The 16,546-nt window shown below is 37.6% G+C and overlaps 1 protein-coding gene across 9 annotated transcripts in view; it reads right to left on the reverse strand.

Annotated features, from left to right (window-relative positions):
- Positions 1-4,961: 4,961 nt before the first annotated feature.
- Positions 4,962-16,546, reverse strand: part of RPS6KA5 (ribosomal protein S6 kinase A5) — a 92,299-nt gene continuing 80,714 nt past the window's right edge. For all 9 annotated transcript variants that reach the window (XM_052782982.1, XM_052782978.1, XM_052782977.1 and 6 more), the window contains 4 exons: positions 12,946-13,137; positions 12,173-12,332; positions 10,988-11,151; positions 4,962-10,020 (listed from right to left, as the gene is read on the reverse strand). In XM_052782982.1, coding sequence (XP_052638942.1) covers positions 9,781-10,020; positions 10,988-11,151; positions 12,173-12,332; positions 12,946-13,137 — 756 coding nt within the window. In that variant the 3' untranslated portion in view covers positions 4,962-9,780. The remainder of the gene's footprint in view (positions 10,021-10,987; positions 11,152-12,172; positions 12,333-12,945; positions 13,138-16,546) is intronic.

The following is a 16,546-nucleotide window of genomic DNA, read 5'->3' on the forward strand; positions in this document are numbered from 1 at the left end:
AACTCATTTTTCTCCAAAAACAAGTTCCTGACAGTGCTGGAGATCAGCAATAGCTCAAATACTATCAGTCTGTCTTAGAGACTTGTTCAGATACTTCTCCCTACTTACATAAAAGTTGTGCATAATGCAACAGCCAATAAACATCCTTGGTTATTACCTACAAAACTGCCTTCACCCAAGTATCATAGAATCATAGAATCATAGAATCATTTCGGTTGGAAAAGACCTTCAAGATCATCAAGTCCAACCATTAACCATGCCCCCTAAACCATGCCCTGGAGTACCCTATCCACTCGCTTTTTGAATACCTCCAGGGATGGTGACTCAACCACTTCCCTGGGCAGCCCATTCCAATGTTTGACAACCCTCTCAGTAAAAAAATTTTTCCTAATATCTAACCTAAATCTCCCTTGCCTCAACTTGAGGCCATTTCCTCTTGTCCTATCTCCAGACACCTGACAGAAGAGACCAACACCCACCTCACTACAACCCCCTTTCAGGTAGTTGTAGAGAGCGATAAGGTCTCCCCTCAGCCTCCTCTTTTCTAGACTGAACAACCCCAGATCCCTCAGCCGCTCCTCATAAGACTTGTGCTCAAGGCCCCTCACCAACTTGGTTGCCCTTCTCTGGACACGCTCAAGCAGCTCAATGTCTTTCCTGTAGTGAGGGGCCCAAAACTGAACACAGTACTCGAGGTGCGGCCTCACCAGTGCCGAGTACAGGGGAACAACCACCTCCCTGTTCCTGCTGGCCACACTGTTCCTGATACAGGCCAGGATGCGATTGGCCTTCTTGGCCACCTGGGCACACTGCTGGCTCATATTCAGCCGGCTGTCAACCAGCACCCCCAGGTCTTTCTCTGCCGGGCAGCTTTCCAGCCACTCTTCCCCAAGCCTGTAGCGCTGCATGGGGTTGCCGTGACCGAAGTGCAGGACCCGGCACTTGGCCTTGTTAAACTTCATACAATTGGCCTCAGCCCATCGATCCAGCCTGTCCAGATCTCTTTGTAGAGCCTCCCTACCCTCAAGCAGATCAACCCTGCCTCCCAACTTGGTGTCGTCTGCAAACTTGCTGAGGGTGCACTCAATCCCCTCATCCAAATCATCAATAAAGATATTAAACAGAACAGGGCCCAACACCGAGCCCTGGGGAACACCACTCGTGACCCGCCGCCAACTGGATTTCACCCCATTCACCACGACCCTCTGGGCTCGCCATCCAGCCAGTTTTTCACCCAGTGAATAGTGCACTTATCCAGGCCACAAGACGCCAGCTTCTCCAGGAGTATGCCATGAGAGACAGTGTCAAAGGCCTTGCTGAAGTCTAGGAAAATAACATCGACAGCCTTTCCCTCATCCACTAGGCGGGTCACCTGGTCATAGAAGGAGATCAGGTTGGTCAAGCAGGACCTGCCTTTCGTAAACCCATGCTGACTGGGCCTGATCCCCCTCTTATCCTGGAGCTGCCATGTGAGTGCTCTCAAGACAAACCGTTCCATAATCTTTCCCGGTACCGAGGTCAGGCTGACAGGCCTGTAGCTCCCCGGATCCTCCCTCTGACCCTTCTTATAAATGGGAGTCACATTGGCAAGCCTCCAGTCCTCTGGGACCTCCCCTGTTGATCATCTGCCTAGCATTCAGATGTTCAGCTTATTTTTTTAAAATTCTTCTGTGAGAAGAGCTCCCGGCACAACTTCCAGTGTTGGAAGAACAATGGACACGCAGACCACTAGCTATCCAAGGGGAATCCCCATGCTGCTGCTCTGCGCTGTTCACAGCTCTGGCAAGAATCTCTCCTAAGGGAAACCAAGGTTGACTTGTTCGTAATGACATAATGTACTTCTCCAGATTGCTTTGCATTAACTTTGAAGCCACCACAGTGGTTAAACACACAATTTAGGGCAACAAAAAAATCTCTTCCTATTTCTGAATACCATCTCCTGGAGAAGAAAACGGGCTGACTGAAGGTCAAAACCTTCATTACAGTTATCATTCCAACACAGCTAAAGAACCTGATTTGCCAAACACTGTTCATTCCCTGGTGGTTAGCAACACCTACAAATAAGGGGAAGTACCTCCAAGACAGAAGCTCCAGCAACAGACGTTCATAAACCTGTGGCTGACAGGATTGGGCAACAACAGGTTGGGCTTACCATCCTCCAGACCAGCATGGTTAGGCTTTAACAGCTCTAGAGACGGGAGCATTCAGCTGACATCTGGTTCTGCAAATCTTCGATGAGTTCTGAGCAGTCTTCCAGAAAACAGCTTTCTTCTATTTCTTCCACCACTGCATTCACAGAATGATCCTCTCTTCTAGTGCGTTTCCACATCCAAAATCAGAACCCTATCCTCATTCATTTTCTGAATATCACGATATTGGGTAAAATAAACCATTGCAATTACTTATCTTGCTTTTTGGTAAGCTCCTGCCACAAGATTTCGCATCTTCTTGACATGACTAAGAATTTTAGAGAAATGCATATTTGTCAGAAAGAAAACTTCACGGTAATCTGTTGGTAGCTAGCATATAGTGAGTTAAGGAAATCAATGTCCACGTTGCTGCCTTTACTACTTGAAAATGGCAGCATTTCCCTCTAAGAAAAAAGTTGACAAGAGAATGTTTGGGTTTTTTTTTTTAAAGATTTTAAGTTAAACATGGAGACCATTGCTTCTTCAAAAGCAATGCTGTGCAACCAGAATGCCCTGTACATTATGGTGAGGCAAAGCACCCAGCATTCCCTTCTCATTCCTTCCCCTTTCCCCCCTCCCTGCCCACACTGACAAAAGAAATAGCACACCCTGTTCCACTTACTGCAAATTAACACAGCCTGCTCCTTTATAACCAACTGTCAGAATCTGTCACCAATTCACTTCTTGCCTTTACAGCTTCAGAGGTAAAGGTAGAAATTACGGATGATCTCTTCTACTGGGACTCTAGCAAGAGTTTTTTCTGACAGGAAATAATTTTGCAGGTTTCTTTCTCTACAGGTAAAAGAGATCACTATATTAAGGGTATCTGTAAGCATCAAAATTTGCTGCAGTAGCATCTTAAGACTGTCAAGGTTGAAAGCCATCGCCAAGCTTTTACTCATTTTTGTAATCCAGATGCAGGCTAAGATTAAAGGCCTGTTGTCACTTTGGTGTTCAAGTAGATCTCAAGTTTTCCTTTTAATCTGACAGCTTTAAAATTGAACTAAGTGACCTGCCAGGGCTGCATACAGATGGACTGACATGGCAATACATATTAAGTAGAATAATACTAACACTTGAACTTAAAAGCAGCAGGGATATAGCACCTCAAGTTCTAATTTGTACAATCACTGTACAACAAACACATCACTGGACAGTGGGATCCTGTTCCCTGAAGCAGGCATAGCTTCAACAGAGTGACTATTATGTACAGCTGAGCTATATATTTAAAGGATGAGAACTCATTAAGGAGACATCTGAGAAAAGCTTTGAGGTACTTGCTGCTTTTGTGAATTAATGACTTTCTCTTCTCCACTGCATATTGATTTTAAAGGAAAAAAGGATACATACCATTATGAGTAAGCTTCTACACACAATACAATGATACGATCACCTAGTCACCTCTGTCAGCGTAGCTTGGAGACAAACCTTGAGCATTGTCCCCTCTTTGCATCATCTTTAAATACAACTTCCCCTCCTTGCATCATCTTTAAATACAACTTCCCCTCCTTTCTTCTCACCTCGCTGTAATTCCAAAGACTAGTTTACACTTAAAAGCTTTTTTAGCATAGCTGAATGTGTCACACAAAATCACACCCATAACTGATATAACATGTACTTGGTTCAATGTAGTTCTATCAGTGAATATCAGTAATATATATGTATATTTTGAACTAAACTAGCTAAAGACAGTGAGGGTTGTCAAACATTGGAATGGGCTGCCCAGGGAAGTGGTTGAGTCACCATCCCTGGAGATATTCAAAAAGCGAGTGGACAGGGTACTTCAGAACATGGTTTAGGGGGCATGGTTAATGGTTGGACTCGATGATCTTGAAGGTCTTTTCCAACCGAAATGATTCTATGATTCTATGATTACCTTTCCCAGCAGACTTCTTTTGGTTATTCAAAAGGCCTTAGCCTAAATCCTTAGATTTTCTCTTGCTTATGAAAATAAACCTTTGGTCACAATCATACTAAGACAACTACATATTTCAAAAAAAACCACAAGGAAAATCAGATGAACATAAATGAGATGCCAATTTTAAGATTTGAAGCTTGATTTGTTGACAAAGAAAAATTATCTTTGTATTAAGAAAAATGTAGGAAGTTTGCAATCAGTTTGCAGTTTCATCTGTGATAGGTTTCGGAGCAGTTCCTGAGCAATTAAAGAGTTCTGTTTTTCTCTGCTTTATTGTTGGCATTTCAAAGGAAGTTAGCAGACTTCTGCATGAATTTTGTGAATACAGCCAGATTGGCTGCCAATTTTAAAAAGCAATTTTATGTGTGAACAGTATGAATTCCTTTCTACCTTTGAATAAAGTATTAGTTTTCAAAAATCATAGCATTAAAGTGTATTAGGTTTTACAATGCTTCATTACTACTTTTACTTTGGATTAACTATTGAATCAATTAATCCAGTGTTAACCAAAATACCTTAACCAAGTTAGTATAACACTTTTATTTCCCTGTCTGCTGGCTGAGAAGCGATACAAACACTAGAACCAAAAAAAGGGTAGAGCATGTGGCCAGAAGAAAGGATCAGGAAAGGCCCTGTGGGTGACACTAAGCTGTCAGACCAGCTCATACCATCTCACCTACCTAAACACTTACCACTGATTCCCAGGCAGCTGCAGACTTCCCTTTCTATGACACAGAACATGAAGGCTGTCAAAATACATGGGTTTTCTTCGAATTTACATTATTGCAGATGTCTTACATTTCTCTGCTCTTGCTGCTTCTGGGCACAACAAACAAAGACTGCTCCAGCTGGGCTATGTAATTGAAAGCATCACTTTATTTACTAGTGCAGACTACAGGAATCATCCCAAGTTTTATTACCTACATAGGTGTTCTGAACATCCAGAATCTATCCAATGAATGATATATAAAAATGCAGGATGGCAGGCCAGAGGTAGCCAACAGCTCTGCATTTCTTATTTTTTATAGCATCCAGTGCCCTGTGGGTCAAAAGAGCAAACTGATAAGTGTTTCTCACAGGTAGACAAAGATCAAGGTACTTTTATCTCTTTACAGCAGAAACGGCCACGTTATTTCCTGTTCTCTCAATCCAGAATATTCAGTCAACTCTCTCAACTGAAGGAAGGCAATGTCATGTTTCACAATGTAAAAATCGGTGCTGAGAAAGACTGTCATATATGGGGGAAAAGAATGAAGATGACCAACTTGGAAAAAACCACCTGGAATGATACTTGAGAAATTACTAAAAATTCCAACTGAAGACCAAAATGTCATATAAAGATACACACGTGTATAGGCACAGACACCCATAGTCACAGACCTGCAGAGTTAGGAAATGTGTTTATGCTGGGTAACCAGCAAGAAAGCTTGCAATTCAGTGTCAGCGAATATTACATGCACATGGAGACAGCAAGGGGAGAAATTTATCCCTGAAAACATCTTCCCAGTAGCCTCTCATCTCTGACTTCCCATAACGTTCTTCCTCTTCTGTGGTAGCCCCCTTGTCTGGTCCTCTGAATCTATGTGAGTGGAGAACTCATTTTTAAGTACAGGTTCTCTTAAACAAGGCATATTACTTTAAATTGAGGCCTTGACGTGCAATACAACATGTATCTACACACATGCATGTAACACATGCACGTATTAAAAATGTAAGACACTTGTGCAACATTTCATCACAACAAATAAACATACGTCATCATTTTGTGAATATTCTGCCAAGAATTATTCTGTTCCTGGATAACTGCTAGGGTACACAGCTGTGCAGATAGCGTTACCTTGTTCAAAAAAGCAGCCATCAAAAAGGGCTGAGAAAATACATACATCAGCAATGCCAACTTGAAGACTCAATCCATTCTGATTAAATATTGTATTTTTGTGTTACCCCCCCCCCCCGCCCAAACTGTTTATAATAAAGCATTTTAATAACGTTTTTTTGGTAGCAGTAAACAATGCATATGCCAAATGCACTGACCCTTCTATTAAGAAAGAGCAAATATTTCAGCTGCTTTTCCTTATATAAAAGTGTAGAAATTTTACTAAGCCAGAGGAACGGTAAGTCATGTTACTTCCTTTATACTCCTCTAAATCCTTTAACAGAATTACCTCTTAATTACTAATATGTCTGTTTCTAAAAGTATTACAAAGAAATAGCTTTACAGAATATTGAGTACTTTAAAGATTAGACTAATAAACACACTAGTTATTTAAATCTTTCCTGATAAGAAATTTGGTTTTTCAAACAAATCTGCCCACAATACTGCTGACTGCATTACATTTCTGACAGTAGAGAGATATCATTACTAGACATTAAAGTTGCTTGATGCATAGCAGCACTGTGAAGGAAACTTAATCTGAGTATAAATATAATTTACAGTCTAACACCTCTTTACCAAGGCAATATAAAGTATTTATAGTACTAACGAAGATTGGCTTGTACACTTCAGATTTGAAATAGTGGTACGAGCATGAAAAATTTGGCCCATGGTCTTTATATGACCTAGAGTGCCAGGCTAGGCAACAGATTAAGCTGAGACAACATCATTCTGCCAAGAGTAACTAGTCTCCTGGAGGGACATCTGAACAAGAAGTGAACCTGCTCTTGAGAGTCTAGGTTGCAACCTAGTTTTATCAGTGTAAATGAAGATCAGCAGTTGTTTATGTAAAGAAGCTAATCTAAAAATTCAGACAGCTTAGTGTCAAACACACCTCCTCAAGAGCTCTGTTACCTGGAGGCAGCAGAAAGTGAGAGGTGATAAACGTTTCAGCTACCCCAGGTAACTGGTTCAAAGCAAATGCAAGGTGACACCTAAATGTACTTACCCCTGCCAAAAAGAATTACCCTGTTTTTAAATTTTTATTTCATAACTACTGTTAGAGCACACAGAGAACACAGAAGTATTCATCTATAAAAGTTGTCCTTAATATAAGTGATGTATTCTAATAACTTTAGTCTCACAACAGTCTCTCAAAACGTGTGTGAAAAAAACTTTGACAATACAGTCATTATTTCTAGCATTTAGTATCTTGTGCAAGCATTCTTTTTGTTTCAGCAGTCTGTCAAGCAACAGTTTAAATTTCCCAACAAGGAGACAACTGTACTGTGTTTCTAACTTTAAGAAGTTATTTCAGCTGAGTCACAATAGTCCAAATCCACCTGGTATCCAAGTTTCTTACACTTAAATGAAATCAAACAGAAAACTGCTTTTTGTTGTCCTCACCCTGAAGACAACAAATTCCAAGAACTCCTCAAAATGCAAGCTTTACAAGCAACCTGTTCTCCAACCTCCCAGTTCACTTGTACTATCTGCATAACAAGTATTAATGGTGGATTGTTTGTTGTATTTACAGCAAGTTTATTGGGGAGAGGGAAAGTATTCTTTTACAAATGAGCCATGTTCACTATTGAGATTACTTCCAAAGAGAGCATTCAGAAAGCAAACCTGAATATATTACATTGACAATTATTTTTCAATATTTTAACATCGGCCACTTAAAATTGGTTGTGTTATTAGCACATATACTGATCTTTAAATATACTATTTCTACATAAACAGTGCAAATCTCAATATTCACATCAACCTGAAATTAATGCTGCAATTACTGTTGACATTCACATCAAGAAAGTAGTAAACTATTTCACATGAGCAATTCCAAAACCTCAGAATGCCATTATTAATATTAAAGGAACACAGAACAAACATGTTGGGCTTCAGAGCCTTGTTTTGATACACACAATCCCTGTAAACATGGGTGTATTGTATTTGTCAATACTGATATCTGATATAATTCTATAAATAAAACCACTGATATAAACAATTCCTATAACCTTTTTTGCATAGGGTTTGGATTAAGGTTACTTTAAGATAGAGCAAGCTGTTAACAAAATCCCCTGGTCAACTGGTCTTCCCTCACACAAATTTAGGCATGTGATTAACTTTACACAAGGAGTCTCTCTGACTTCAGTGGAAACTTACACATGGTAAGCATTTGCAAAACTGGAGTCATTTTTGCACTTAAGTTACCCCTAGTCATTGAGAATACGAGCAATAAAAGAGCTCTCCACAAATTTATAAAATACACTGATCTAAAAGTTTATGCTGATGTTTCTGTAAGTCACATTTATGATTCCAAACAGTTATGTACATACTATACTATCACAGTAGGAAATACTTCACTGTAGAACACCACAGTGAACAAGTTGTGAAGCACAGTGTTCAATATAATTTCCCTTTAGTATTCCCAGTGCATAAGTTGTTAACATCTACACTACACAAGGTGCCCAGGTCTAGTATTTGTTATATACAATGTAAAAGCAAGATAGAAAGAGCTTCGCAGTTTAAAGTAAGGAATGAAAACAGTGGGTAATATACAGGGATTCACTCCTGCAAAGTACAGAATTCTCCTTCTCAATGACCACAACCACCAAATATGGTGGGTTTCAGGTCATTCAACCCAGTAAAACAGTGCTCAGCACCTTGTAGGAAGAGAGATCTGAGTGCACTTTATTAAAAAACATCTCCGTTTGATGTCATAAAGTGCAAAAAAGAAAACATATATTCTAATATTTTACAGTCACTATTAAACTGCCATATTTGCACAATGCAAAATTCAAATACTTGGTATACATTTTGTATGGACCCTATAATAACAAATGTTGAAACTGGAGGTTTTGCATCTTTAAAAAAATCTTAGTATTTTAAAGTTATTGTGTAAATATAAAAAGAAAATATAAATTATAATTAGTTCTTGAAATAGATATTTTAACATGTGACCATTTTCCAAAGCATTCAATATGAAATTTCACTTTCTCTTATAGCATTACATTTTAGAATCTGTAAAACATTTTAAAAGTTAATAACTTCAAAAAGTAGAAATAAAAATTATTGTATCACAGTACTAGACACCTCGCCCTATCAGACATCTTTTACCCTAGATGTTTTTTTAAAAATTAAATAAATAAACCCCCCCCTAAGACTTATATTCCCAGTTGTTTAGAACGAGATATATGGAGTTACCTTTTAAAACCACGTCAGAGTTCCATAACACTTCATTTTGCTCTTAAAATTCAAATAAATGGGATAGAATGTAATCACAATTTTAAAAGGCCTTGAAGTACTATACTGCTTTGGTGCATTGTACCAATGATTCTTTACATGCATGAAGAATCAAGTTCTATTGACATTCTTCACAGAGCTGCGTAAAAGCAGAAGATCCAAGAGTTCTATGTGTGTTACGGAGCTTTCCTTTCTTTGAACATTGGGGAAGAAACTGGGAGGAAGATTCTGACACTGAGAAACATTCTTCCTCCAAGCTGTACCACGAGCAGCATAGCTCCTTACCTCGAGCTTCACTGCGTACTAGTAATTTAGCCCTAAGAGAATACAATGTTGGTTGTATAATAGTATTATACCATATCCAGTGATACCAAACTTAATGCTAAAAAGAAATGTATTGAAATACAAAGCTAAAAAGGTATGACTGAAATACATTATTAAAGCGACAGACATTCCTGTGGTCTTTAAGCCACAGGGAGGATGGGTGGGAGAAGACAATATAGGTACTACCAAGTTTATAACCACTTAAATCTTCAAGACAGGATATTCTCTGCTTTTCAGTCAGAGAACTGGAAGATGGTTTCTGGGTTATTGCTGTCTGTAGGGTTTGTTGGCTGCAGTGTCTTTGTAGGTGTAGTTTTACCATGAGAATGAGAGGAAGAAGAATGTGAACTTTCACTGGAGCTGCTACGTGTCTCTGTGCTTGTACTTGTTTTTTTCATTTTCCTTCTCTTTGCAAGAGGTGCCTTGTCAACATTCTGGAGACAAAATCCTTCCCTTTTGTACTTGTTAAAGGCCTGTTTAAAAATAAAAGGTAATTCTAAGACATTTTATGGCTTGTAGCTTATTATTAATGTTCTACAGTAAGTAAGCCATAAGATAAACTATAATCTCTTGACAGATCCCTACTAATTCTTACTGTAGCTGTAACAATAACTTTACTAGCCTTTACATGTATTTAAGAGCCCATATATAACATTATTAATTGGCCTCTTCCCCTCCTTGTTCTTTTTAATTTAGAAGTATTTTTTATTAAGCATTAAACCTATTTAAGACTACATTTTCAGACACTACACTTAGTTAAACCACAGGGTTTTTTTCAGCCCAAATTATGTTGCATTATCAGGACCTCTCCAAGTAACAATTTCTTTCTTTTTCTCTTCTTGGTAATAAGCGTCTACAAGTATTTCAGCACAAATCTGCTCAATTTCAGTTTATTCTCTGTAGAAGGAATCATGAGAACCAACACTATGTTTGTATAATACAGTTGCAGTTCAAATGTTTTTAGTAAATATGCAATGGTAGACAAGCAAGTCCGTTAAAAAAAAGTATCTGTGATATTAAAAACATGAACTAGGTATGTTCCAGGAATTTTAGCTCAATTTTGTAACCATAAAGACAAAAAGTCAAACAGTTACGTAAGTTAAATAGAAAGTTTCTTCTCTTTTTTATAGAAGTTTGAAGACCTTTTAATAGATTTCTCTAAGAAACAGAGTATTTATAATAGCTATTTTTCATGACCAGCTGTCTCTCAGTCCCCAAAACCACATTAGTATAAATGTCTTCAAGAGATTTATTCTTGCCTCATCATTCATGTTTTCCTGTACTCACTCACAGATGCTAGGTATTGAGGAAAAAATTGCAGCTATAAGCAATCACTGAATTATAAGGACAAATACATATTTTTAATTAAGAGAAAACATACAAAATTCTAGATTAACACATTACAAAATTTAGCACAACATTAGATTTCCTAGAACTTACATGAAAAGTGGCTTTGACATATGTATGCACCGCAGCTCCTGAAGAGCCTAAGTTATCAGGAGTCATTAGAGGGTTGGATGACAGCTGGCTGCCATCCTGAAGCCATTCGTTGTATCTCAGGCTGGACATTTTAATTCTTTTGTTTGGATCCACTGTTAGAAGTCCTAATAGAAATATATTACATTCTCTTAAATTGTGAGCTGTTTATCTTCTTTTAATAGAAAATGCAATTATTTTTTAAGAAAATCTCATGCATTGCTTTGATAAGTAAGTAATGCCAATATTTATCCTAGATATGCCAATACTTATCCTAGATATGCCAATATTTATCCTAGATAAGGCTCACACAATGTTATACTATCATCCTCTCCAGAAGAATCATTAAATGCAAGAAATTGCTATTTAACTGTTTGATAACTCACATCTCTTTTCACACGAACTCAGAACTACCAAATGATTTCTTCACTTAAAACCTGTCTAGGATGAAGTTCAAGAGAGTAACCCTCAGATTCTCTGCAGGATCCACTGAAGTCTGAATCTGGAGATGCCTACAGTTTTGGCAGAAAAATTCCTTACAAGCCTGCTTCTATAGAAATTCAGAACTCTATCTTAGCAGAATTAAGACTGGTGTCTATCTCATGCTGAAAACATAATTAGATGCTCAAAAGCTTAAGGGGAATCAAAGCATAGCAAACGTGAATGAAGCAGCTCAGAAATACAGCAGTCTTGGTACATGTATTCAAAAACAGCCCAAGTCAAAAATTATAGTAATAAATTCATTTTCTGCAAAAGCTCAGCTTTGAAAACATTTGTCTCATAACCTGGTGTTTTTACAAAAGCAAAGATAACATAAAAGAAAAACTCTGCTTTTAAATATGTTTTAAAAGAGTGACTTTACTTTTTCTGAAGCTCTTCAGTTACTTCTAACCCTGCTAACCTTCTATCAGCAACTCACTACATTAGAAAGCTCCCTGCTAGGCATACAAGCAATTTGTAAGGCCATTCTGATGTGTCCACCTTTACCCCTAACTTGTATTAGGGGTCAGTACATAGCTCAAGCTGTGGATACTACTGTCAGGTTAGGCACTCTGATGCTGATCACAGCATCCAGGTATTGTACAGTTCTCTAAATTTTATCTTTTGACATAAAAACATAAGGTACATGAAATATTTGTGAATACATACCTTGAATTAACTCTTTAGCCTCTTCAGAAACATTTTTCCAAGCTTCTCCTTCAAAGGAAAATTCCCCCTTTTTTATTTTCTTCATAATTTCCAATGCACTGGTACATGTTAAACTTTTGTCTTGAGACTGAAATGGTACCTGTCCTGATAGCATTGTATACTGTCATGAGAACAAAAGTAGTATTAACAAACACAATACATTTATTGACAACCCTATTACTAATACGGAGTGCTGTTGTTTGCATCACCAGCACTATACAATAAAACTTTGACTAGCATAACTTCAAGGCTATAGAAAATTTAAAATACGCAAGACTTTCTCTGGAGTCATTGTTAGAAAAAAAACCATTCATATGTTTCGGAAAATTATAAACAAAACATAATGGCGTTTCTACCCAGTTTATATCTAGTGAAATTAATTTTCGGTAAATCAGAATGCAAGCTGATTCCTTCTCTGAATTGAAACTGTAGGAAGATTATATGAATGGCTGTAAAATCTCTTAACAAGAATATCTCTTTTTAAGAAACAGGCTGTATCAAGTATTTTTTCCATTCCCAGAAATGTTGAATTTAATTTACTGCTTAGGAAAAAAAAAATCTCCATCCCTGGAAAACATCTGTCTTTGGAACCTATTATTTGTGCAGCAGTATTTTCACCTTACTTGAATTCAGCATCTACCCAATTCAAGTCTGACATTGTGTCAAGTCCTTTGCATTTTAACAAAAAGTAAATACATACAATAAAACTACAATTAAAAACCTCAATCACTCACCAAAATGACCCCCAAACTCCACAGATCACATGATTCGTCATAACCATTGTGATTCAAGAGCTCTGGGGCAGCATAATGAAGAGTAAAACATGGAGTCTTAAGAGGCTGATTATCAGGTGGTTTTAAACGAGCAAAGCCAAAATCAATTATTTTTATTTCTGAATTATCAGTTTCATCCGTAAACAATAAATTCTGAAAAGCAAAGACAAAATCAATACCAGCACTGGGTAGAAAATTGGTTAGAATACTTAATAGTTATTTCTTTTCCTGCATTTATTACTACGGAAAACTTCCCTAGAGAAAAGGAGAACTGGGAGACACTGGGAAAAAAATGGAAAACCAGAAATAACGGTAATCTGGGATGTAAGAAAATGTGATGTGTTTATCTGTCCCCCTGCAAGCCAGGATAGTTCTGTCTGAGATTATTAACGAAAACGGGTATTTAGCAGAGAACAGTGGGGAAAATAATTCTGGGAACACTGACAAGAGAAAAAGCAAAGACATCAACATAAATGGAGAACTGCCTTCTTCCTCAAACAAAAATAAGTTTTCTTAAGCTTCTGCTTCTTTCTGGCATGTTGCGAATTACAGCTTTTTTGTACGTTGAACTCTTCTTGCACGTCTTGTCTTGTGACTGACTAGTCTTTGGTCCTTGAGTGGTAACACACTGAATCCATATTGCCAGGAGCACAATAATGCAAAAAAATAATTTGAAAGCAAAGGATGGTGGACTAGAAAGCGCACCAACAGCTCAGTAGTTGTACCGACTGCTGTCTGGCATGGATCTCAAAGTCAATATAGATATGCATTCTGGAAGAGACCTAGGACCAACAGCATTCAAGCACTGAAGGTCACAGAGCAGTCCAACCTCGAACCAATGTCCTACTTGTTACACCAAGGTAAAGAAACTTTGGTACAGTAGTCCCTGACAATTCCAGCTTTACAGACTGGAATGTGGCATCTCAGACTTGAAGACAGAGAAGTTGTTATCAGTTTGGAAGAAGATTTAAGACAATCTGTTCTTCTTTTCCCTGAGTATTTATATTTGTTAAGAAAGATACAAGGGTGAAGCTAAGTCTTAGGAGAACTGGCTGAGGCCAAGATGAATTATAAATTATTTCTACTCCCCCCTTGAACTTTCGAGAGAAGAGAGGAGAGTAAAATTTTGCTGTTGCCTTTGCTGTTTAACCTATGCAATGCCAGAAAAATTCTCAGTATTAGAAATCCTATGGCCCTATGTAATTTTGTAATACAAAAGGTGAATGACTCAAAGTAATTAATTTCAAACTCATTAAGAAGGGGGGGAGGGGGGAATGATTGCTAGACTGCAAGCAGATCAATAAGGAGAACCTGAGAGCATTCATTATGTATAACAGAGAATAGCTGCTACAAAACAGTATTTTTGCATTCCATACTGCTGTTAATAGCTTAATGCACAATCAGAAAAGTCAGTTTTCCCTATTAAAATGTTGTGCAAAATGGATCTGAGTGGAGCCTAATTTCAGCAAAAATATTAATCCAATGAGGATAGGTGATCAGTACAATCATCTTTTTTCTATGGTGGTGGTATATAGCCAACAAGTAAATAAAGAACTGCAGTAACATTAGTTTAAAAGACCTCCTTTCTTAAGACAAAAATGAAATTGGTTATGTACAGAAAGGTACAGTCCAAATGTCCCAAGTTGGGTTCAGACTACTTTGTTGATTAGGTAAATAAAGCATGTTTCACAAAAACCCACACTTAAAGCAATATTCCACATATATTTTAAGGATATATAAGCATTATCTCTGCCTTGGTATGTTTTTTCTAGTATCTTTGGAACCTAGTTTACAGATTAATGATTACTTCACAAAAACAGTCCTCAAATCCTCTACTGAGAGGCTCCAAATGGTCACATATGCTACACGAACTCTTTATTTCTGTGAATTTCCTATTTTCTATCCAGTACTTTTCCTCTATTTTGCAGAGCAATATATGTGATCTAATTACTATTGCTTAAACAGAAGAGTCTTCCAGTCCATGCAATTAAAAAAAGCCTCATCCTTCATGACATGTAACCAGCCATATTTTTTAAAATAGACTTATCGGTATCACATTAGATGTCAGAGTTGAACATCAAACAAATCTGACTGGAACTGTTAGAGAAGCAACAGAATTTCCTGTGTATCTTTTTACAGAAAGGTGCACTAACCACATCTATATTGGGAAGCCTGCATATCCCATACTAAGTTCATTTCTGAACCTAAAATAGTAACTTTCGAAACAACAAGCAGGAAGGAGACAGGCTGGTTAAGTCCAGCTTTGTGGAGTCAATGCATTTTGCAAGCTGTTTCCTAACCCTTCATTACTTTGACTTCCCAGACTTCTGTTCTTGAACATGATGTAGAATTGATGACTGCCTAATTTACCATGCAGCTGAAGCTCTGCTTTACAGAATCTGGCCTTTATATTCAAGATGGTAATAAGACTAAATGACGAGAATGCGAAGAGAAAGGATTTCTGGGTTTTGCCCTTTTAATAATGACTTGTTTCAAAAGCTGTTTTCTTTCCTTGATGACGTCAGCAGATAAACTTTTTCCAAGAGTCACATTTTCAACTGACACATTAGAATTTCACAATAGCCCCTCTTTATTTAATTGTTTACTTAGTACAGAGACTCCAGTACAGAGATATTTTCAAACGCCTGTATTTTGGACTGATTTTCAAAAACAGTTTCATACCAACACCTAGCAGACTTCTTTACATGTTGAACTGGAATTACTATAAAAGAAGTTTGTAATATACCAGAAGATATGTTACAAAAGGATGAAACATTGGTAGGAATGGTGGATCGTTTTGAACTCCAGATACAAAAGGAGTAGCCATTTCCTGAAGTATGATGGCTGTAATCACCAATACAATATAACATCCTTATTGGATGAACTAACATCAGTCTACACGATTCTTGGGCTAAAGAAAACTAACACATATCCAAGCGCATTGTTGGCAAAGAAAAAGCAGCAAACATTGGCTCCAGGAAGTAGAACAGAGCCAGTGGTCAACCTTACCATAGTAAACTGAATTGTCTGGAAGGCAAGATGTTGCTGCACAGTAAAAATACCAGAACAAGTAATTACTGAAAAATATATATTACATAATTGTTTCTTTTGGGAAACTACTAGACTCACTGAACTCAAATCACACATCTTTATTAGTTGGCTGTGTTAGCTTGTGGTTCATTTTCTGTTTAACTGGCACAGAAGACAGTACAAGGGTGTCACAGCTACCTCCAAAAGAAGCCCTACCGAGGGAATTAAGATCAAACAAAAGGTGGAAATATACAGGCAAAGTACCCAAGCAACCTAGCTCTGCTTGTGAACTGTTTCCATACAATAAATATATACTTACCACTAGTAAAAACTGTCCCCAAATAAGCAAAGAGTGTTTTTGAACGAGTGTAAATTGCTTAAAAAATTAAAAATCTTTCCTAACAGTTACTTTTACCTATGAACAGAAAAATATCTACACAATTTGCTAAGTAGAAGTGATAACATCTTATTAAAAATATAGAAGTAGAAAAATCTGTAATAAAAGCTGGAGGAACAGAAATACATCTTGTTC

This window comes from Harpia harpyja, chromosome 3, assembly GCF_026419915.1.
Source record: "Harpia harpyja isolate bHarHar1 chromosome 3, bHarHar1 primary haplotype, whole genome shotgun sequence".
Classification (NCBI taxonomy): Eukaryota; Metazoa; Chordata; class Aves; order Accipitriformes; family Accipitridae; genus Harpia; species Harpia harpyja.